The sequence below is a fragment of the Plasmodium malariae genome (assembly GCF_900090045.1).
Source record: "Plasmodium malariae genome assembly, chromosome: 13".
Lineage (NCBI taxonomy): Eukaryota > Apicomplexa > Aconoidasida > Haemosporida > Plasmodiidae > Plasmodium > Plasmodium malariae.
Window position 1 is genome coordinate 1,905,584 of NC_041787.1, and position 24,785 is coordinate 1,930,368.

Here is a 24,785-nt window from a genome sequence, read left to right on the forward strand (position 1 = left end):
TATAAGTGTGTATACATGATGTTTATGAGCATGATAATACATGAATTAATATCCAGCTCTAATAAACAAAAATTTTAAACTAAATAATTGAGGAAGATGTTTAAAAAGATGCCTACTTTGTAACACCTTAAAAAATTCAGTGGAGTTAAAATACTCTTTGTAGTTACCATAAGAATGAGAAAATAAAAATTTATTATCTTGTTGTGAGCAGATTGTTTTATAAAAGATTGAAGGCAAAATATGAAAATTGTAATAATAACAATAATAATAGATAGGTAAATAAGCAAGTGTTTAAGTATTTGAATAATATAACCGACAAATGGTATTATACTCGTCATAAACTTTGCGCTTTCAGGGTTAGAGTAATGTAATAATGTGCTACGTTTGTACAATGAATACTAATACAAACATGTAGTATAATATATAACCTGAGGACACTATAAATGTGCATATTTTTAAAATTGAGAAAATGTAAATGATTTTGCATTTTATACATTCATCAATAAATAAATAAAGAAGTAGCCATATGAAATAATCATAGAAATGTAAAAAAATATATTTTTATCTTTTTTAAGAATGAAAAATTGTGTACACTAGAAAGAAAGATACAAAAAAAAAAAAAAAAAAATTATTAAACATGATTCTTAGAACTTCAAAAATATATGAATGACAAAAATAAAAAAAGAATAAACAAAAGGAAGAAAGAAAGGATGGAAGAGAAAGAAATAATAAGAATAATTCGTTGCAGAAGCACCTACATAAACATGATATTAAAAGAACAAATTAAATATGCAAAGCTCCCGGGGGAATCGAGCATAAAAGCAAATTAAAGAAATGATCATATATAGGATATGTCATAGTATAATAGATGCAAATCTGTATATATTACTTTTGAAATGTTAATAAGAGACAAAAAAAAGTAAACATTACGATGGAGAAGGAAAAAAAAAAGATATTTAAGGACATTACATTACATACAGACCTAAATCAGTTATTTGACAAAAATGAAATTAATATGTTTGCTTTTTTATAATTTTATTATGCATATTATAATAACGAACACATTTAAATATTATAAATGTCATTTGATTGGAAGTAAACATTCACCAAATGATAATAAGTTGATAATAGGTAATATACATGTACATAAATATGTACGTACTGATGGTATTATTCCAAGAATTTCTAAAAATATGTCTTACAAATATACCCGTATTAGTGTAAGAAGAAAAGTAGAAGTTGTCAATTTTTTGAAAATATATATGTCGAAGGATGAACCAAAATTGAGGAAAAAATTAAATACAACGATTATATTAAAAAGGAATAAATTCTTAAAAGGACACAGTTTAAAGTTAAGATGTAAGCATGACTTGTTGATAGGTGATAATAATAACAACACTAATTTGGAGAGAGAGAAAAAAAAAGACCTTTTTTTAGGGGAAAATAAAAATGGGAGAATGGATGATGAAAACACTGGCAAAGATCTTCGTGGAAAAATGGGTGATAGCGAGAAAGGATTAAAGAAAAAAAAAAAAAAAAGAAAAAGGAAAAAAATTAAAAAAGAACAGGAAAAAGAAATAGAAAAAGCAAAAGATGAAAAAGGGGAAAAGGAAGAGGAAAAGTGTAAAAAGAAGGAAAGTAAAATAATAAATAAGGATTTATTAAATAACATCAAGGAAAATGAAACACAAAATACGAGAAGTGACACTTCAAACGAATTAGAAGATGAAAACTTTAATTTGTTGAATCAATTCAAGGCACATGAAGATAATACATTAGTTAGCGAACTAACTCCAGCAAAAAGTAAAGAACTTATAAATTGTGCTTCTTTTAAAAAGTTAATGGTAGAGTTAAATTTAAAAGAAAAAGATGTTTTACGCTTAATAAAAAAAAATGAAAACAGTGTCTCAACTTTGATTAATCAGAATTTAACTTTAGAACAAATAAAAAATAAAGCACAGAATCAAGAAGCACAGAATGAAGAATTATTTGGTACTTTTATGAATAATGATAGTTCAAAAATAGGTAATATTATTAATTTTAAAAAAGTAAGTAAAGAATATAAAGAAATTATTAGAGAAGTTATACTCCTTTTTTTAGGGAAAAAAGTAAAATTTAGTGAAATAATAAAACAAATGGGCGAAAAAATATGTGACATGAATAATTATTGTCTCTCTATTTTAAGAGAAAATATTTTATTTAAAGAATTAAATAATGAAACACTCAATGAAATAATTAAAAAGTCTGTATTAATAGGACACTTAAATGAAAAATTTTCAAACGATGCTCAAAATTTTGAATGGACTAGACAAATAGAAAACTATATTTTTGATTCCATAAACAATGCCAATTTTAAAGTAAAGGAAATTTCCTACTCCAGTAACACCATAAATATAAGTGTAACATGTATCAAAAATGTCTCTATGGATTCTAATGAATATGATGATATAGAATGTTCCATACAAAGCTCCTTAAGGCAATATGAAAAAGCTAATAACTTAGATATTCTTTCCTTTTTCAAAATTCTAGTGAACATTTCTTGAAGAAAACGTATTCATTTGAGTAATATACGCCCCTCTGACTGCACAAAAATACAAATACATATATATATATATATATCAGTACATAATCATACGTGAATTACACACAGGTATATATTTATTCATTTATTTATTTATGTTTTATGTATATATGCGCTCCGTTTATTTAGGGCGTGTGCCCGTTTCCGCTCTACCTCCTTCTTCCCTAAAAGCCTACATAACAATTAACGCTTAAATAAGCGTTTTACATTTGCTTCAAATGAATTATACGTATTTTTTTATTTAATTTATTTTGTTTTTCCCTATTTTGTTATTTCTTTCCGTATTTCTTCATGTTCTCTTTTATATCTGTTTGAAGTGTAACTGCACGTTTATTATCATAAACATTAATTAAAATCGCTGCCACTACTAATACCGCTACTACTGCTCCTAATAGTGTTTATTTTACTTCTTTCACTTTCAGACATGAAAATTTTTTTCACGAAATAACTTTATTAAAAAATGGATATGTTCTTCAGTGTAGTATGACCAGCAAATTATCCATCTTGTTATTCTGCTAGTATGAGATTCAAAAATTCTATATTGGCATATATGCATTTGAAAAGATGGTTTTTTCACATTTCTAAAAAAAAAAATATTCTCAAAATGTATATTATTTTTTATAATAGTAGTCAGAAAATCTACCTGATTTTTTTTATACATGTTATATAATCTCATTGATCTGATTATTTCCTTTTTTATTAATTTAACATTTTTAAATTTTGAGACTAACGTTGTAAACCATATTATATTGTAAAAATAAAGCTTACTTTCGATAATCATATTTATAATAAAACTGTATTCTCCTCCTAAATTTTTATGGCTCTTTACTTCGTTTCCGTTCATGTGTTCACCTTCCTTTTCGAACTCATTAGAAAGTGCATTTTTGTTAAAATGCTTATAATACACTTCTTCACACCGTTCTATAGTAGTACCGCTTGCGTTGGCACTAGAACAGGTTTTATTATATTCAACAATGCTTTCTTCTTCTTTACTATATAAGGTACCAAGCTTAATATTATTATTAACTACTTCTTTTGAAGTATCTTCATTAAGGGAAATATATTCTTCATTGTCAAAATAGACAACTTCATCCACATTTGCTTCTAAATTTCTGAAAGGGTTTCTGTTAACTTGTTCTAAAAAACTGTGGTACGGTGGGTTGCACATGGAGAAAAAAAACAAATCTGTATCGTTAACTACGTTTACAAATAATTTCTTCTTATCTTTTTGATATTTCAGTATTATATCCTTTTCTTTATTATTTAACAAAATATTTATATAACCATATTTTAAAGAATCTAAATTAATGTCAACACCAATAAAGGACCAGTTATAAACACTATTACCCAAAAGCGGGTAGATACAATTCGCCCCGACTCCTATATCTAAGACTTTTATTATATTACCATGTAGTACTTCAGAAGTCATTGTATGTTCGCTACCTACAAAACTGTTTATTATGTTTAAGCGTTCGTAATGTTTGCATTGTTCAAAATGTTCGCAACGTTCAAAATTTTTTGCGCTCTCTTCTTCTGAGATAGTATTTAAGCTAGTAAGATCTGCTAAGTAATGAATGTAATTAACTCTTCCAGGAATACATGGGCATAAAAATTTTTTCCCCGTAAATTCGTTATGTGATTTTGTGTCCTCATATTTTAACTCATCACATGGTTCATTTATTACATATTCATCATTTTTATAATCTAATTTTAATAACTTATCATTGTGTTCATTATAAGCATTTAATATAACTTCTTTGTAGTTATTAATTAGTTCGTTCGTGTTTACAAAAACAAAATTTTGAATAGTGTTATGATATAATAATGAAATACTATCAAATAATGCATCAATTCCATCAACACTATCAATATTATAATATGGCATGTAAAAATTTATGGAGTAGTACTCTTTCAGTATAGCTTTACTTAAAAAATAAACGGCTACAGATTTCTCAAAATCGTATATTAATTTCCCATTTTTACTTTTGTGCAAAAATATATTTAAAAAAGGATACTTCTTACTTAATTCTTCAAAATTAATAAAATTATTTTTATGTATATTTCGATCATGCATTAATTTGGAGTTACTTTCAAAGTAGTAGCTATGATTACTCTTTTTCATCCCCCATTTTGGGCTCCTTTTGTGAGGCTGTGATTTGAAATTGCCCCCCTTTTTAATTTTTAGTTTTTTGATCATTTCAGAAGGAAAAAATTGTATCAACTGTGCAGGTGAAGGGATATCACAAAAAAAATTAAGCCTTTCGAAAATGTACACATTTTGAAAGATTGTATATTTGAGGTGTTTCTGCGCTTATAATACGCAAAAATGGGGTGGAAGTTAAAAACAAAAAAATGGGAAAAACAAAACAAAAACGAATAACGACAAGTAAAAGGAAGCAAGAATGACAAGTAAAATGAAGCACGAATGATAAGTAAAATAAAGCACGAATGATAAGTAAAATGAAGCACGAATGACAAGTAAAATGAAGCACGAATGATAAGTAAAATAAAGCACGAATGATAAGTAAAATGAAGCACGAATGACAAGTAAAATGAAGCACGAATGACAGGTAAAATTGACAAAAAAACGTTCACTCATTGGTCAGCAATTTTTTCGTCGTTCCTTAAAAGGCAAAATTACGCAAGCTGCTACATGCCACATAGCATATATTACATATCAAAAATGAATCTTCAAAAAATATGAAAAAATATCAGAACAGTAAAATAATACCGTAAAAATATGCGCTATTATTACATTTATTAAACCACGGAGCACTTTTAGGTTTCCCATAAGTAAAAGGCTTCCTCAGTACTCGAGAATGAAATCGAACGAATAGTTGCTTATAATAATTTTATCGCCATCCCTTGCTCCAACATTTTTTAGCTTTGTGTTTATGTTTAAATCATCTAGTATTTTTCTAAATACTTTTGAACTATCACACTTCGAAAAATTGAAAATATTTGCCTGATTTTCTATATATTTTCCTTTTATTATAAAAATATGTTCATCATATTTATGAATTTCATACTCAGATGGACGAAAATTATCGCTATCTTCTATTTTCTCAATATCCATTGGTTTTGGTAAAGTTTTTATAAATTCATTTACTGTATTTTCATCATCAATGTATAGAGTCATTTCATTAATCGCCTCTATAACATTCTCTCCTGTTAGCGCAGATATGCAAAATATTTTATCGATGTTTATATTTTCCCTTACATAATTTATTAGCGAATTTATATTTTCCTTATCTTTATTATTATATATATCAATTTTATTTAAAACCACAACTTCCTTCTTAGTTTTAAAGATGCTATGGTATTGGACTAGAACGTTTTTTATATTTTCATAAGTTTCAATTATAGTATTACTATTTATGTCAAACATGTAGATTAATATTTTACTATATTTTAAATGCTCCAAGTACTTGAAAGAAATGTTTGATTCTTTTTTATCTAAATTTTTTATTATTCCTGGAAAGTCAATCACTGTGTAGTTGCTTTTTTCAGCCGTTCGTAAAGTGCCATCATTATCGTCCCAACCAGTATTATCACCCCAACCAGTATTATCACCCCAACCATTATTATTGCTTACTGAATCATTCTCGTTTTCCCCCATTTCACACACTACTTCGTCCCTAAATTCTTCTTCGAGAATGTCATACTCGTTATCTGGTCTATTACTCATATCCGATTGTGTGCTCTGCACCTGTTCCACGGTCTCATCATCTGGCCCCCCCGAAGTACGTCCTACCTCTTGTGTACTTCCCTTTTCACATTTAAAAATTCCAAAATTTGGAAATTTCGATGTATAACTATAATTTGCTATTTTTACATTTGCATTTGTAATTTTATTTAATAGTGTACTTTTACCTACATTAGGATAGCCAATAATACCAAAGTCTGTAAAAAATATTTTTTTCAAAAATAACTTTTTTTCTTTTGTTTTTTCTCCATATTGACAAACAAAAGGTATTCTCAAGCTTTTCGTTCTATAGGAATAGTTTCCCTTTCCTCCTTTTCCCCCCTTTGCCACTAAGACCTTTTGACAATTTATGTAAATAAAATCAATAAAATTTTTGTCCTCATCATATATAATTGTATTTATTGGTATATGTATATATTCATCTTTTCCACATTCTCCATTTTGATTATTGTTACATCCTTTACCTCCATTCCCAGCATAATAAAAAGATTTTAATTTAACACTTAAAAAATTATCAATTTTTTTATTACCAATTAAATATATATCTCCTCCTTTTCCTCCTCTTCCTCCTGATGCATACTTCTTATTCTTCTTTTGAGAAAATGTTGTAAAACAACATATACCATCACCTCCATTTCCACTTTTCACATTTATTATACACCTGTCATGAAACTGATTCTTCTTTATCATCTTTTTAATGCACTCCAAATAGTTCTTTTTCTTGGTTTTTCGTTCTTCAAACTCTCTGCATCTTGAACCATTCAAAAACATAGCATTTTCCTTTAAAGTTTTACAAGGAATACTTTTTATAATAACATCTTCGTGGTATACCATTAAGAGAAACAAGATTATACCTCTAAGCATATTTTTTCTGAACGTGAAAATTGAACGTTCCTTTTTTTAATGCATAGAATTGAGGGTAGTTTAAACTATGATTGTTATGTATGCATTTATACAAATATATGCTTTTACCCAAATGTATATTTTTACCCAAATGTATGCATTTACCCAAATGTATGCATTTACCCAAATGTATGCATTTACCCAAATGTATGCATTTACCCAAATGTATGAATTTATACATTTATATATATATATATATATATATATATATATATATATATATATATACATGCAAACATACAAATTTGTGGTGTTTTTATTCAAAATTGCAAGTAAAAGGTAAGTTTCTTCATTTCAAACATTCTAATAATACTTCCGAATCTGAGTATAAAACGAAGTTATTCTCCCTTGGATTCTCTACACAGAGATGAACACGTGCGGCATTTAAAAAAGCCTAAGCCACCTTTTTAGAAGAAATATAGGAACAAATGAAAAATTAAATATAATCAACTTAGAAGCTGGAAAAAAAAAAGAAAGGAAAAGGTAAAACTAAAGAAATTCGTGTCATTACTATATGGGTAAATATTTCAAGGTAACTAACATGCATATATACGTCCGCAGATATAAATACGCACGTGTGTATACAAAAAAACTAAATAACCGCTTCTTTTTTTTTTTTCTTCTTTTTTTTTGTATGCTTTTAAATTTAGAAGTTTGAAAAATAAAATAGATCATAAAATGTGTCATAAATGTGACACGATGATTTGTTAATACCAACAAAAGAAAAGTTATAAAAAAAGTGTAACAAAAAAAAAAAAAAAAAATTATAAATATTTCACTTAAATTGATTTGATAAAAAAAAAAAAAAAAAGAACACAAATAACGTAAAAAATAGATAAGATATTATGTATTACGTAACTGAAACACTATATACTCAAAGTAAGGAGAACCTACAATGGTTTTCTACTTTAACGAAAAAAAAATAAAAATAAAATAAAATAAAAGACATTTTAACAAAATGAATAAGATTATTTTTTCTGCTTCTCTAAAAAATTGTAAAATTTTTGAATATATTCTATTTGAAAATTTGGGTACACGCACAGTATGTTTTCTACCTCATCAAATATGTATTTGTTAATAATTCCTTTAAAGGAATATGTTATAGAAGAATTTATCCCTTTGTTTAGTATACATTCAAAAATATGATTCCACAACTCATTATTGGAGGTTCTGTCGTCAAAATTATCGTCCAGCGAAATTAGTATAAAAATTGTTTTAAAAAAAAAAGAGGTGTTGAAATAATTTTGTTCTTGTATAGTCTTTACTTTTTCTTCCTCATCAATTTGAATGAATTTAAAAATTTGAAAATTTAATAACTTTTCTTTTAATAAATAAATAAATAATTTGCTTAAAAAAAGGACCTTTTTTAAATCATAATTATTAATATTTTTAACATAATTAATGAAAATAGTTTTTAGGCTAAATAAAAATACCCTATTTTTAAAATTAGAAATACTACTTAATATTCTTGCATAGGCAACTTTGAATTTGTTGTCATATAAGAGCGTTTGAATTACTGTTTGAATAACATAAGGAATATTTTTCTTTTCTTTTAAAATTAGAGATAAATTATGAACACATTCATCTACATCTAAACTATTTTTAATAATTAAAAATATCTTTTTTGGTAAGATACCTTGAATTTTATATTTTTTTAACAATTTATTAAAATACGATTGGTTGAAATACTCTTCGTCCGCAACCATTAAATAGTTTAGTTTGTGAAATTTTCCTTCTATGGCAAGTGCTTCAACATTCTTTAGATTAGTTGTCTTATCATCTTTAACATCGAGGGGGCTCTCTACTTTATTTAGATGATCTTGCTTTTCAATTTTGTTTTCCCTCTTCTTCTTCATCTTCTGTTGCGGCGTATGTTGTTTTTCCTTCATATCGCTGCTCCCGATTCCCCTGCTGAATTTAGCTCTTTTGAAAACGTTTAGGAATGGGAAAGACAAAACCTTCCTTTTAAAGTTATATTTACACTCAAATTCTTTTAAAACACTAAAAAGGAACTCAAACTTATTTAAAAAGTAAAATTTCATTTTTCCCCTTTTTAAATCATCTATATCTTTAATCAAAAATCTAAGTTTACTTCTTTCGATATATATATTATTATTAGTCACATAGAGGTCAATTTGCTTTTTTAAGTACTCTGTAACGTAATTTAGATGAGAAATATCATCGCTCTCCAGTTTCATACCGCAAATCTTTAATATGATAATAATATTGTCTACATTGTTAACACTCATCTGTTCACACAATATATTAATTACATCAGTTATACAATCAAAATCTAAATAATTTAATGCATAAAACATGCTAATACATTTCAGTACATTTCTAAAAATAATTTTCAAATTTTCGTATTTCTCATATTCCTCTTTACTAGTTATGCTATTTTCCATTTTATTTTTCTCCTTCTCATGAGTCAAGTATTCTGGATTAGCACCCCTTTTATACAATTCGTTTAAATTTAAAACTGCTGTATCTGTATCATTTTTTCCCCTATGGAGAATATTTGGGTTGTTACTATTAAATTCATTTTCTCTCTCAATTTTCTTCATCAAAGTTATATTATTCTCATAGTAATATTTAAAAATACCTGTTAATGTATTAAAAAAGTCCTTCATCAAATTTTGGTATATCAGACTATTTAAAATACATATGATTATTACACATATACATATATGTGTATCAGTAATATTTACATTTTTAAAATGATTTGATATAATTTTTATTAAAACTTCGTTAAATGTAACTTTTAACTTCAAATCTTTTAACTCATGAAAATATTTACAAATATCTTGTATAATACATTTTATATTAAATTCTGATGTTTTATTCAGAGAAATTATAAGAAATTTATCCATTTTTTTCACTTCCTCAGAATAGGGGTATAATTCTTTCTTTTTCTGTTTTTCTATTTTCACAATTTCTTTCCTTTTTTCATGTGTTCCTTTTTTAACCTGTTTATCATTTGAATTTTTTATGATTTCCATTTCTTTATTTCTCACCCCCTTTGAAATGCCCATTTCTCCTAGTTTTTGCTTTACTTTGTCCGTACATTTAGTTTTACCTTTTGATGCGGCTTTAGCTTTGCCTTTTTTTTTTCTTTTTTTCTCATCTTTTGCTTCTTCATCATCGTATATTTCTCTTACTTGATTCGCTCCTCCTTCCTTTTTCCTTTTCTTACTAATAAGTTTTTCCTTTATTTCTGTATTGCCCCTTATTACTGAGCTAACTATATCATTAGTTACATCACCTTCACCCGAAGCTGAGTTTTCCTGATTGTTTTTTGTCCCACGTAACAATATATCTTTTTGTTTACCACTATTTTTGTCTTTTTTTTTCGTCTCGTCTTTGTTTTTATAATTTTTCTGAAATTCGCTAAATATTACATCCGTTAATTTTAACAAATTTGAGTCAAATCCATCTTTTTCTAAATCTTTAAAAAGTTTTTCTTCATTATTTTTATTATTATTTCTATTACTGTTAAGCTTCAACTTTTTCGATAAGTATAATAATAATAAATCATCTTTTTCCTGTTCGGCATATATATCATATTTCTTGTCATTATGTAGTGATAATGTTTGTTCTTTTGGTTTAACATTTAACTTTTTCCTACTGTATTGTACTCCCTTTCCCTTCCTTTCCCATTTTGCGTCTTCGTCTAAACTCCGTTTCTTTAGATTCCCCTTTGTAGTATGATTTATCCTTTCAAAAGAACTGTTTTGCTTTTTAAAAATTCTTTTTTTCTTTGAAAAAAGCAGCCTTTTTTGTTTTTTCTGTTTTCTTGCCAATTTTCTTTGATCTTTTCTGTTTAAAGCACTACCTGTGATAATACGACGACAAAAAAGTAATATAAGGAAGCGATAAAATAATTCAGTAATTGAAAAGATGGAGTCAACATATTGCATAGAGTCAAAGAAGAAAATAAAGATAAAAATTAGAGGAAACGTTAGCTAATATTTTGGTTGAGCCAGAAATATGCCCATATATACGTACGTATATATATGTATGTATATGTATTTATATGGATGGGTATTTATATATATGTTTATGTATTTACATATATGTATATGTATTTATTTGTATTTTTTTTTTTTTTTTTACCGCTCTTCATGGATAATGGTATTTTTGCTAAAACAAACATAATATATCCTGAAATTACTAAACAGTAATAAGATACTTTATTTTATAGAATTAAGAAACAAGAACTTCTAATTATTCTACATAATAATAAATAATGACATAAAAGTTTTTTGTAATACTATAATAATTATATATTATAAAGGTATAAATTTTACACTATGGTGCGGAATTTGCTTCTTTCTTACATTATTTTCTTATTGTATATATTATTTTTCATATGAACAGCTAAAATTTTTTTTTTCTTTTACAACTAAAAGGTTTAAATTTATTTATTTAATATATTATTTGTATGGATCTTGCGAAAGTTAAATATAAGATTACGGGAGAAAAAAATAACGAATGAATTTTTTAAATGTTGGAAAAACAAGGTCCTAAAAAATAAGCAGATGAAAGAACCTTATAACGAAATAACAGCTTCGAATTTTTTTTTATAAAATCTTTTAAATACGAACATTAAATCAATTTATTTTTAAAAGAAATTAAAAAAAAAAAAATTTCCGTTTGTTTTTTTTTTGGGGGGGTCCATTGTGACCTTAATTACAATAGTCTCATTAACGAAAAGTTAGAAACGTAAGGTACATTTTTAAGTAGTATACATGTGAACATATACACATACACATATATATATATGTTGTACGAACAATACATATATATTTCTTTTGTATATACTTCGTGCATACATTTTAGGCATAAAATGTACGAATACAAAATGCAAACGCAAATGTGTCATTACCTTATAAGGACAAGCAAATGAAAGCTCTCCATGCATAATTTTAATAACAAAGATGAGCGATTTTCCATTTTTCTCTTTTTAAATTTTCTTTCTATGACTCTTGTTTTTTGTGGTAATATTACATATATATATATATATACATATATATATGTAAAAATTTTTATATACATTTATATTTATTTATATTTATTTATATGTATTTATATTTATTTATATGTATTTATATGTATTTATATTTATTTATATTTATTTATGTTTATTTATGTTTATATATGTTTATTTACGTTTATATTTATTTATAATTATTTATAAATATATATAAATTACGTGTAAACATATATAATGATAGCTAAAATGTAAGATAGATGTATGTATTTTTGTCATTTCCAAATGGTACCACAAAAATAAGCTCTGAATTGTGAACATTTTTTCTAATAAACAAACAATTCATATATAATTTTTATATAAATTATTAAAATTGTAAAATAAATGTAGATATAGAGACATTACAGTTAATTTTGGTAAGCCTAATTTATACTTGTAAATGTATAACCAGCTGATTATAGCCATTATAAATATGAGGATAAATTATATATGTATATATTTTTTTTTTTCATATGCTTGTGTACATATGTATGACGCTCTATCAGTTTTTAGATTTTTACATATTTGTGTAAATTTTTTTTTTTTTTTTGTGGAGAGGTATATTAGGATGTCTATCCATTATGAGAAATGTACGATAGATAAAAAATTTAACGTATGCCGCTGAATGGTTGAATTTTGTATAAAAGCGTAACTTACATTTGACTTTGCTAATGTTGTAACTTATAATGCTTGCAAATATTCATGTTTGCATTCATGCATGTATTCACGTAAGTATTCATGCACATATTCGTGTACGTATGTATGTACCTTTGCAACATGCATGGCGCACGTCGCTTACATAAAGTGGGCAACACGTGCTGTACACATATGTGTACGTTAATCAGATATGGGCATATATAAGTGTATTGATCTAATCGTACAAGTGTACGCACTTACATGATTACATGATTATATGCAAATAGCCGCCTTCCTTTTTTCATTTCTTTTTTTCCTTTTCGGGAGGAGCTGTCGCGCTACTGCACCATTAAAATGATTCCTATGCAAAGATGTTTCGGTACCATTTTTACCTTTTTTACCTTATACTTGTGCATTTGTCTTTAGGAATACAGTTAAAAGATAGACAAATAATAAACGACATTTATTTAAAAAGTAATTGTAAATTTGTAAGGAAAAGAAAAAATAATTTAAAGAAGTTCTTTATAAGGACTGTAGGGACATATGAGTTTTATTTGAAACCACATTATAAGTTATGTAAAAGGAATAAAATTAAGAGTAAGTGTAATAATAAGAATGGATATAAAAATGAGCTAAAAGCTACAAGCACTTTTGTGTCAAAATATTACAAAATAAATATAAATGACGTATACAGTTATTTAAATAGGAAGAAATATGAATATATAGAATCAGATATTAAAATAACGTTAAAATATTGCCCGTTCTGTCCTCCACATAAATATAAATATGACAATATGTATAAACATGAAATTTTTAAAAATACAGGGAATAGCTACTGTCATAGATGTGGATATAAAGGAAGTTTCTATGATTTTAAATTAAAAATGGGGGATTTAGTAACTAGTAATTTTGAAAATACAGTTGTAAACAATACATATGAAGAAGAAAAAATTACATTCAATGATGTTAAGGTGTATAATATGAATTTACTTTATTCAAAAGAAGCAGAAAAAGCAAGGGATTATTTAATTAACGAAAGAAAATTAACTATGGAAACAATAAAGAAATATTATATAGGATTTTCTATAATGGAATTTTATTCACTTGACAATTCAGGTAAATTTGAAAAACATGAATGTTTGATCTTTCCCTTTATAAAAAAAGTTGATGATATGAAATCAATGGATTTATTAAATGGAAATAAAAATAATATGAATGAAAAAGATACTTACGAAGTAATTAGAATAAAAGTTAGAAGTTTAAAAGATAAAGGATATATGAGATTATACCCTAAAAATGTTAAAGAGGAAATGAAGCTGTTTTTCTTTGGCGACCATTTAGTTAATGACGCAGATGAAGTTGTCTTGACTGAAGGTGAAATTGATGCTATGACTGTAAGTCAAGAAACAAACTATTCTGCTATATCCTTACCTAATGGTTCAAAATCTTTGCCTATCTATTTGTTGCCATATTTAGAGAAATTTAAAAAAATTCATATGTGGTTAGATTTTGACAAAGCAGGGAAGACAAGTGTTTTCAATTTTGTAAATAAAATAGGCCTAGGACGAACAAATGTAATAACTGATGCAAATGTGCATTACTTAAATCAAGAAGTTTTTGAAAAAAGAAAAAAAGAAATGTTAATTAAGAGAAACTTGTTACTTTCTTCAGCTCAGAGTAATCCATTATGTATGCAGAGTGACGTAGCTAGTTGTGGGAGAAATGACCATGGAGATAAAATTTCGAACGTTCAAAATTTGCGCACGAAGAAAAATGCAACAAATGTAGATAAAGAAAAAGGAAAAAGGCATTCATTTTCTTCAGACAATATCTTGAGTAATAGTACAATGTTGAACATGGAAAAACCTCAGCATGAAGATAGGAGCTATGATAGTGGAAAGGAGGAAACTGCAAAAAATATACCAAAAGAAAATGTAAGTTTAAAGGAAGGATTAAATGTCCAGGAAGAAAGGCTAAATAACTTATATTTTATAGAAAATAACATCATGTATATACCAAACACTATAGTAGTAAAGGATGCAAACGATTGCTTGAAGCACAATATAGATATAAAATTTTTCATCAATAATAGTGAGAAAGTAAAACATAGTCAAATATTAAATTTTAATGATTTAAGACAAAACATATTAGAAGAACTAAAATATCCTGATAGAATAAATGGAATTAAAAGTAAAACAATTCCTTCATTAAATAAATTTCTATATGGATTACGAATGGGGGAGTTGTCTATATGGACAGGACCAACAGGGGTAGGTAAAACTACTCTTCTCTCTCAATTGTCGTTAGATTATTGTATTCAGGGTGTATCTACCCTATGGGGCTCATTTGAAATAAATAATATAAAATTAGGCAAGGTAATGTTAAATCAATTTTGTGGTAAAAATTTAGAAAAAAATATTGATTTATTTGATATATATGCAGATAAATTTGAATTATTACCTTTAAAATTTTTAAAATTTCATGGTAGTACAAATATTGATCAAGTACTAGATGCTATGGATTATGCTGTGTACGCTTACGATGTCAAACATATAATTATTGATAATTTACAGTTTATGCTCAATATTAACAAGTTTTCAGACATTTATGAACTACAAAATATTGCTATTGATAACTTTAGATCATTTAGTACAAATAAAAATGTTCATATTACTTTAGTAGTGCATCCAAGAAAAGAAGACAATAATTTACTCACTATTTCTTCAGTTTTTGGTAGTGTAAAATCTACTCAAGAAGCAGATAATGTGTTTATTATTCAAAGACATGTATCTAAAACTAATGAAACTATATTTTTTATAGATATTAAAAAAAATAGATTTAAAGGGAGTTTAGGCAGAATACCTTACCTGTATAATAAGGAAAATATGACCATAAAAGAAATGCCAGTTAGCTATTTAAATGATTCATTTTCAGGTAATAGCTATGTCTCAAAGAATATATCATCTTCGAATTCTAATTTTATGTATCCTATTGGTACTCCTAGTAGTAACCTAAATTTTACTCTCTGCGATGAATACGAATACATGAAACATCTATCCGATGAATATCAATCAAAACATTCTATAAAAAAACTTCGCACTAGTAGTAATGTTGATCTAAGTGTAACAAACTTGATAGATAATAATCAACTAAATAACAAAATTAATAGTAAAAGTAGCAAAAATGATAATAGTGAAGGTGGCTCACAAATCATTTCAAGTAATAATAAACAAAATAAAGGCAGCAACTTAACGCATTGCAAAGAAAATAGGGATGATGAGCAAATAAAAGAAATGAACATACACGATAAAGGTGATGATAACCAGGAACAGTGTATAAATACAAGTAACACAAATAAGAACGTACCACCAGAAAATGGAAACTCGAAGGATTTATTATTAAATGTAAAAAAAAGCGTAAAAAATGAAGAAACAAATAATAGTACAGGTCATACCGATTCTAGTAATATTTCACGTACAACCGAACATTTGAGCAAAAACAAAAGTGCAGTAGAAGGTGAGAATAATGATATAATTCCTTCCTACGAATTAAGTAAAGAGAGGTTAATAAAATTATGTGAAGAAATAAAAGATGATAAAAACAAAAAGTCAAAGAATAGAGTAGTAACCATATCGATGAGAAATTTGGTGATACATAATAATTCCACGATAAAAGATATTCGAAATTTTATTAAGAAAAATAAGTTAAACATAAAAACGGCTGGGAAAAATTTAAAAAAAATTGGCATATTTATAAATATTTTACAAAATATTCCTAAGGAGTACATAACAGTTACATATGATGAAGGAAATAAAATACAAGGCACACACAAAGGAACAAAAAATAATAGTTGTGGTAGTGTAAATAAGGGCTCTGCAACACTGGTAAGTAATATTAGTACTACAACTGATAATAGTAGTTATCAAAGGGAAACTGCATATAATAGAGACAATTTTCCTTGTATACTAAATACGGAATATTCAAAAAACGGGACGGATATATGCCCATTTGACGGTGGTACAGTGAATAGTAACAGTAATATGAATAATTCGAGCAGTAGTACAAGTAGTATAAGTAGTACCCCAACTGATGTTACAACGCTTCGTAGTTACTGTGAACCACATTCCCAGGAATTGGAAGCTATATATGGAGAGGAAGTTACGAAAATGTATATTGATGATAATATAATTAACGTTGATAATAATATAGTAAGAAGAAATGGTGCTTTCAAGTTGTATAATGAGGACAAAGCAATTTTGAACGAAAATTTTGATTATTATGAACCAAAGAAAAAATTTGATGATGATATAGAGACAAGATTCTTTATTATAAATGATCATAACTATAATGCAAAAATAAATTATATATATAAAAATATAAAATATTGTGGGTTAGATATTGAAACAACAGGATTGGAAGTATTTGATGAACAAATTCGGTTAATTCAGATTGCAGTTGAAAATTATCCCGTAATAATTTATGATATGTTTAATATAAGTAATAGTAAAATTTTAAATGGATTGAAGGAAATGTTAGAAGATGTAAATATTGTAAAAATTATACAGAATGGAAAATTTGACACAAAATTTTTGATGTATAACAATTTAAAAATTGAAAACATATTTGATACATATATAGCTAGTAAACTCTTAGATAAAAATATAAATATGTTCGGCTTTAAATTAAATAATATTGTTGAGAAGTACTTAAATGTTAGTCTAGATAAGCAGCAACAAAATAGTGTGTGGAATAATTCGCTTTTAAATAATAACCAGTTATTTTACGCTGCACGTGATTCTAGCTGTTTGTTAAAATTATATAAAAAATTAAAAAACGAAATACACAAAGAAAGTATGGACACAGTAAATGATATAGAAAATAAATGCATTTTACCCGTCTGTGACATGGAACTAAATGGGGTAAAAGTTGATTTAGAAAGCCTAAATAAAAGTACTAATGAAATATTGGCCGAATTAAATGAAGAAAAGAGTAAATTAAAAGCAGAACTAAAAGACAATGAAATAAATGTTAATTCACAACAACAAGTATTAAAGGCATTACAAAATAACAATGTCAGAGATATTTCTAATAAGCTAATTGAGAATACATCTGACTCTAATTTGAAAAATTTTTTGAATCATAAAGAAGTTGTCTTATTAAGAAATTATAGAAGATTATACAAATTATATTCAGCATTTTATTTAAAATTACCTTTACATATAAATAATAAAACGAATAAAATACATACAACGTTTAATCAGCTAAAAACTTTTTCAGGTAGATTTAGTAGTGAAAAACCGAATTTACAACAAATACCGAGGCAAAAAAATATTAGAGAAATTTTTATTCCTAATGAGAATAATGTATTTATTATAGCGGATTTTAAACAGATAGAGTTAAAAATTGCTGCTGAAATTACGAATGACGATATTATGCTTAAGGCTTATAATAATAATATTGATTTACATACTTTAACAGCTAGTATAATAACGAAGAAAGGAATAGATGATATAAATAAAGAGGATAGACATATAGCAAAAGCTATTAATTTTGGGTTGATATATGGTATGAATTATGTAAATTTAAAAAATTATGCAAATACTTATTACAATATAAATATGAATCTAGATCAATGCTTATATTTTTACAATTCCTTTTTTGAACATTATAAGGGTATATATAGATGGCATAATCAAATAAGACAAACCAAAGCCTTAGAATACTGCACTTTATCCAATAGAAAGGTTGTTTTTCCATATTTTTCTTTTACAAAAGCCTTGAATTATCCTGTTCAGGGAACATGTGCTGATATATTAAAGTTATCTCTAGTGGAATTGTATAAAAATTTAAAACATATTAACGGCAAAATAATTCTTTGTGTGCATGATGAAATTATCATCGAAGTTGATAGAAAAAATCAAGAAGAGGCCCTAAAAATTTTGGTAGAATCAATGGAAAATTCTGCTTCCTTCTTTTTGAAAAAGGTCAAATGCGAAGTTTCGGCCAAAATAGCTCAAAACTGGGGTTCCAAGGATTAGAAGGACTTAGGGATAAGCAAATCATTGATTGGTATTGTTTTGTAAGGACTGTTTTGAAAGGGGTGTGGTATATAAGTCGTATGTAGTATGTCATACGTAATATGTCGTGCGTAATATGTTGTATGTAATATGTCGTACGTAATATTCCGTATTATGTATGCTTTGTTTGGGACTGGATTATCATGTTCATTATTTAGAGATTCCTGTTAACGGTTTAGGGGTAACCATTTAGTAAATCTTTTAATACGAAATGGGCTATAAGTAACTAGGCGATAAAATGCAATATTAAATAGAATCATAATGAAGTTATTTGCTGAATAAGTGGAATGAGAGTTCCACAGGGTATGCTTTTTTTTTTTTTGTAAAACAGATAGTTTTACGAATTGTAATGAAATAATGAGGGTGACCTTGCGTAAAATTAAAAGATGATAAGACTAAATTTAGTACGTATAATGTATATATATATATATATATATATATACTAATTATTAAGAAGTTTCATAATGTTTAGGTGCAAAGAAAGGTAAACCTAATTAAGGAAAAATAGTTCTAGCGTATTTGAGACGATAAACATATATGTATAAAGCAATATACCATTTAAATGGATAAACTGAAAATTATGAATGAACTGTGATATATTGAAATAAATGTATGTGTATGTAGTGCACCAAAAATTAGAACATTATCTGAAAAAATAAACTTTGAAATTTAAGAAAAAAATTAATTTATATTAAATTAAATTGTCGAGAGCGATCGCTCGTTTGTCCATTTGAAAAAAGACATTGTTTTTTTCATTTATAATAAATTACTAAAATAATAAATTTGATCAAAATGTTTAATTTTCAAGACTGTTTCAAAAAGTTTGTAATGTTTATACCATCATATATCAACAATAAAAGGAAAATGAAAAGACAACGGATAAAGCATAAAATTGAAATGGATATAAATATCATTATAAATTAATATATGTTTATTCATATGCATATGTACCAAAGCTAGTAGCTTTTTATAATGCATGGATAAACATTTTATACAAAAAAAAAAAGAAAAAAAAAGGAAAAAAAATTAAAATTAAATCTAAAACTAAAAGTAAAAGTAAAACGATCAAATATATAAAAACCATCAATCAGTGATACCTATTACTGCACTTTTCATTTTTGTACATTTTAAAAAAATAATTGCGAAAAAATAAAATTATTAGCTTTTTATATACTGCTTATAATGTTTATATGCATGTAAAGTATACATTCGTAGTTGCACTTGTCCATAATGTTAGATGTGTCTTTTTTCTTTATAGGCATTGTTTAATGCTTGGAAAATCATTTCTGCTCTAAGCTGAAAAAGGAGAACATATATATGAGTGCATGTGTTATGTATGCATATGTACATATATATACTTATATGTTATTTTGCTGCGCTTGTCATAATAATTCTGACGCGGTCGAACATAATTTCATTTTTGTAAAATGCACACTTGTTTTCATACATATAGGTACATATATACTTATGCATATGTGTTTTTCTTCGTCTGATTTACTAATTTTTTTATATTTTTATTATGAAATACTTTCATTTATTTTTTACTCTTTAACTGTCAATTCATTCTTTAGATTTATTAATTATCTGTATTTTTTGTTTTTTTTTTAAATGTGCAATAATTTCTCAAGCGTTCTTCTATTTTTCCCTTCTTTTTTTAAGTTAAATATTTTTTGACGTACAATTTGTTTAGTCAGTTCGTTATTTAGATGAACATAAATATGTATATAAACAAATAACATTTTTACGTATATATGTTTACACATATTGACATAAATATATCTACATATTTATGCACGAATGAACGCGTAGGTTTATATGTATAAATATGGCATTACCACACGCTCAACTGACTTATCCCTGTGTTTATCGGGGTGACATAATAATATAGCGTTTTTATACGTTTTTTTAACAGTTAACGTATTTGTAATTAAATCTGACATAGGTACATGTTTCCATTCGGAATTTTCCCATAAGACATCATTTAAAGTGCTTAACATTACCTTTATATCTTTATAAGTATCATCTGAATTTTTCGACCATTTAACAATTTGTTTTTTAATTTTTTCAGATATAACAACTTTTTCTTTAAATTTTTCTTCCTCCTGATGTCTAAAATCTTTTAATTCCTGCAAGCGGTTACTAACGTTTTCCTTAATAGCATCTTGTTTTTCATCAGTGCTAACACTTTTGTAATTCATTTTTGGAATATCAACCTGATTATTCTGATTATTCGTGTTGTATGGTGATAGAAAAATTTTAGGTGTATTAGTGTAACTATGTTTTTCTAAAATATGGTCATTGAAATTATTTTTCTCTTGGGATGCTTTCTTATTTATTTTCATTTTAATATTTTCATTTTGATTATATCTGCTTATTCGATTATCTTCACAATAAGTGTTTAAAATATGGCTATTCTTTCTTTCTTTTAAAAAATGTTTTTCCTTATTTACATTTTGAAAAATGTTATATTCCTCCAAATTATTATCATCAGTATCTTCTTTTTCCTTTTCTTGCATCCGCTTATTTTCATACTCTTCATTGGAAATAACATTATGTTCATAATTCCTCATGGCATTATGAAAATTAACAGTATTATCAATAGAATAATTAAAGTTTAAAAGGTTGTTTTGGCGTGATTCTGTTTTTACCTTTTCGTTAAATTCTTCATTCTTCATTATATCACAACGGTCTGCATCATTCTTTTTACTTTTCTCTTCTTTTATTAATTTATATGAACACATACTTTTTTCGTTTACATTATAAATTTGCGAAGAACATTCATAATTCTTAAAATTTTTTATGTAGATATCATTATAATTTTTATAATTTTCATGATTAATAAACAATACTTTTGCTACAATATTTCCATGGAATGTGGGGATATAAGCTTCTTCATTTGTTACATCTACCCACACATGATTTATATTATCTTGTCTTAATATATTTTTTATTTCGTTTTCATCAGATATTATATGTTCATCTAAGTTTTTTCTATTTCCTTTATCTTTTAACAGAGGAACGTTATTTATTATACCTTCATTTATAACATCAATTAAATCTGTTAAAGGAATTTTAAATCGAAAAATAATGCTACCCTTAAAAGGGAAGTATTCTTTAAACTCCTTCAATTTTATTTTTGTGCACATTTTAAATGGAAAGAAAAACATATTAATATCATATGGTTGTATTTCATTTTCACCTATAATTATATATGTAACGTAGTTACATTCACAATTTGAACTTTTCTTTCGTAATTTGTTATTAACAAAATTCACTCCTCCAATGGCTATTTGCTGCAAATTTGAAGCTAATGAAAAAAAATCCATTTCAACTCTTTCCCATATGCATTTTTTTGCTTTTTAGCATGTCCTTTTGTTAAGTTTATGGCTTCTCACTTCAACTGTTTTTTGACTGCTTTCTGATGGCTTTTTAACTGCTTTTTAATTACCTTTTGATGGCTTTTTAGCTATATTCTGCATCCTTTTTAATACGTTTTTCCCTCCTTTTGCTTGTTGCTTTTTTTGCTCCTGCCTGTTTACCTTTTTTTTTTTTTTTCTTTAATTATTGACACTTTTTTCTTTTTTCTTTTTCCCATTACCTTCAAAATTTTTTTTTATATGCCATTTTTTTGAATTTAATATCCATTTTTAATATTATTTACATTTCATTTTTATAACTTTTATTAAATGTTTTAATTTTAAAAAAAAGAAAAAGAAAAAGAAAAAGAAAGAATTAAAGAAATAAAGAAATAAACATATAAACATATAAGCAAATAAACAAAAAGAACGTGTTAAAGAGATAAAGAAAAAGGAAAGGATAAAAATTTTTGGTGCATTTACGATATTTTTATCATCGACTTCAATTTAATATCTGACATTCTTAGAATTAAATCTTTAATATTAAACCTTTTCATTTTCATTAAAATAATTAAAAGATTGATAAAAATGAACATCTGGAAAAATAGCTAAGCAATTTGTGCATACCTGATGCTCTGAATAAAAGTAAAAGGAATTAATTAATAAACGTTGTCCGTGTGCAGTACGTATACACAAATGTGTGAATGCATGAAATCTGAAAGGATGACAACATGCATTTATGAATGTATGTATACACGTTTGTTTATAATAAATATTCACATATACGGAATGTATTGATCTTAAGTCCCCTATTATATAAAAAATAAGTTACTTTATGAAGAAGAAATGAAATTTTAGCTCACCACCCAACATTTAAACAGGTATAATAAGGAAAACATAAAAAATATAAAACTTCATTTATACAAACTGTTAGTTGTATCTAAAAAGTCAAAATTTGTAATTTATTATTGTACTATAGAAATAATAAACCAATTTTATTTTCATGGATGTGTTAAAGGGATTTAACAAAAAGCCTCACATTTATTTATTTTAAATTTTGTATCTTAAAGGAAAGGTACATTTAGAAATATTTCAAAAATACAAACAAACACATGTAAGAACAAAAGGACATGTGAGACATACCTTTTATCACAACAGTGGAGTAGCCATATGTGCATACATGTATACTTGAATGCACTTTTTTTGTTCTATATTATTACTGCTTGTACGGTGTTATTTTGTATTCAATTATAAAAATGCGGCATATTTTATTTAAAAAAAAAAAAAAAAAAAAAGAAACAATATCAATAACAGTAACAGTAAGAGTAACATTAAATGAAACCATACGGAAACAATGTTGCAAATATTAACAAGCTATATTTTAAACTAAAAATGAATATAAAAAAAATAAAAAAAAAAGTGTAGTAGAGTTAGGAATTATATATTTATTCTTTTCTACCCAACAATTGCATATGGCTAAGTTTTGAGAAACTTCAAATTAATAGAATAACAGAACTACAACTCGAAGAAAATAAAGGAGCGACAGTAAAAAAAAAAAAACATCAGTTCTACAGACCGTGTTTTATGTAAAAATTTGTTGAATATATATTGTTTATAATAAAAAAAGGAGAGTAATTAAAATTCTACATTAATTCTTTATAACTTTAGAAAAAACTTTTTATAACAAATATTTATTATATTTTTTTTTAAGTATACATTATTTGTTTACTTCTATTTTAAAACGAGCATTATATCACTCTTAGCTACGAGAAGTAATACTCGTATGTGTCATTTAAATTCGCTCCTTCCATTAATTGTATTATACTCTTCTTTTTTTATGTTATAATGCGTAGCAAGGAAATGCGAGTGTACATGTGAGAAATATCAGAGGTAGTAGTACTGTACCATGCACATTCTACATATTTATTTTCATTTCACGTAAGTTGATTTTTTTTTAATTTATATAAAAATAAATTTAACAATTTACAGATTAATTTATTCTGCTGGAAAGTATTTACACATGTGATACGATTTATATGTATAAACATATACATAATTTTGTAACATTAACAAAAACGTTTTACTTTATGTAACATAGATTTTTCTTCGTTATTTAAAAACATTTGCAGTTAAATAAATAATGCATAAAATATGAATAAGAGAAAATGTAAATTAAAAAATAAAATATATATGCGCGTACCAAATGGAGAAAAAAAAAAATTTTACGTTGAAATAAGAACATTACAAAAAAAATCATGATTAAAATATGTACTAGTTCAGGTATACAATTATGCAAGTATATATAAATATATATTTATCATAAGTATATATATATATATATATGCATTACACCACAGTACAAACAACTCACCATATTATATATTACGTAATTCAAATATATAATAAACAAACGTAAGAACACATAATTGTTAAAGGAATATGGAATATGACAAAAAAATATAACCATAACCAATTTTTAAAATTTCTAAAAAATATT

At 25.9% G+C, this 24,785-nt stretch overlaps 6 protein-coding genes across 6 annotated transcripts; 2 read left to right on the forward strand and 4 right to left on the reverse strand.

The window, feature by feature from the left end:
• Positions 1 to 1,193: 1,193 nt before the first annotated feature.
• On the forward strand, positions 1,194 to 2,543 carry PmUG01_13046600 (conserved Plasmodium protein, unknown function; the record flags this gene model as incomplete). The annotated part of the gene is made up of 1 exon (XM_029007463.1): positions 1,194 to 2,543. One exon carries the CDS (start codon positions 1,194 to 1,196, stop codon positions 2,541 to 2,543), a length of 1,350 nt encoding a protein of 449 aa, XP_028863851.1.
• Positions 2,544 to 2,999: 456 nt separating this feature from the next.
• Positions 3,000 to 4,778, reverse strand: PmUG01_13046700 (conserved Plasmodium protein, unknown function; the record flags this gene model as incomplete). Its single annotated transcript, XM_029007464.1, has 1 exon — positions 3,000 to 4,778. One exon carries the CDS (start codon positions 4,776 to 4,778, stop codon positions 3,000 to 3,002), a length of 1,779 nt encoding a protein of 592 aa, XP_028863852.1.
• Positions 4,779 to 5,387: 609 nt separating this feature from the next.
• PmUG01_13046800 (GTP-binding protein, putative) lies at positions 5,388 to 7,151 on the reverse strand (the record flags this gene model as incomplete). The annotated part of the gene is made up of 1 exon (XM_029007468.1): positions 5,388 to 7,151. The coding sequence occupies one exon, from the start codon at positions 7,149 to 7,151 to the stop codon at positions 5,388 to 5,390; it is 1,764 nt and encodes a 587-aa protein (XP_028863853.1).
• A 1,007-nt stretch (positions 7,152 to 8,158) lies between these two features.
• Positions 8,159 to 11,343, reverse strand: PmUG01_13046900 (conserved Plasmodium protein, unknown function; the record flags this gene model as incomplete). The annotated part of the gene is made up of 2 exons (XM_029007469.1): positions 8,159 to 11,022; positions 11,304 to 11,343. The coding sequence occupies 2 exons, from the start codon at positions 11,341 to 11,343 to the stop codon at positions 8,159 to 8,161; spliced, it is 2,904 nt and encodes a 967-aa protein (XP_028863854.1).
• A 1,883-nt stretch (positions 11,344 to 13,226) lies between these two features.
• Positions 13,227 to 18,893, forward strand: PREX (plastid replication-repair enzyme, putative; the record flags this gene model as incomplete). The annotated part of the gene is made up of 1 exon (XM_029007470.1): positions 13,227 to 18,893. The coding sequence occupies one exon, from the start codon at positions 13,227 to 13,229 to the stop codon at positions 18,891 to 18,893; it is 5,667 nt and encodes a 1,888-aa protein (XP_028863855.1).
• A 1,272-nt stretch (positions 18,894 to 20,165) lies between these two features.
• On the reverse strand, positions 20,166 to 22,258 carry PmUG01_13047100 (conserved Plasmodium protein, unknown function; the record flags this gene model as incomplete). The annotated part of the gene is made up of 2 exons (XM_029007471.1): positions 20,166 to 20,228; positions 20,768 to 22,258. The coding sequence occupies 2 exons, from the start codon at positions 22,256 to 22,258 to the stop codon at positions 20,166 to 20,168; spliced, it is 1,554 nt and encodes a 517-aa protein (XP_028863856.1).
• Positions 22,259 to 24,785: the final 2,527 nt, after the last annotated feature.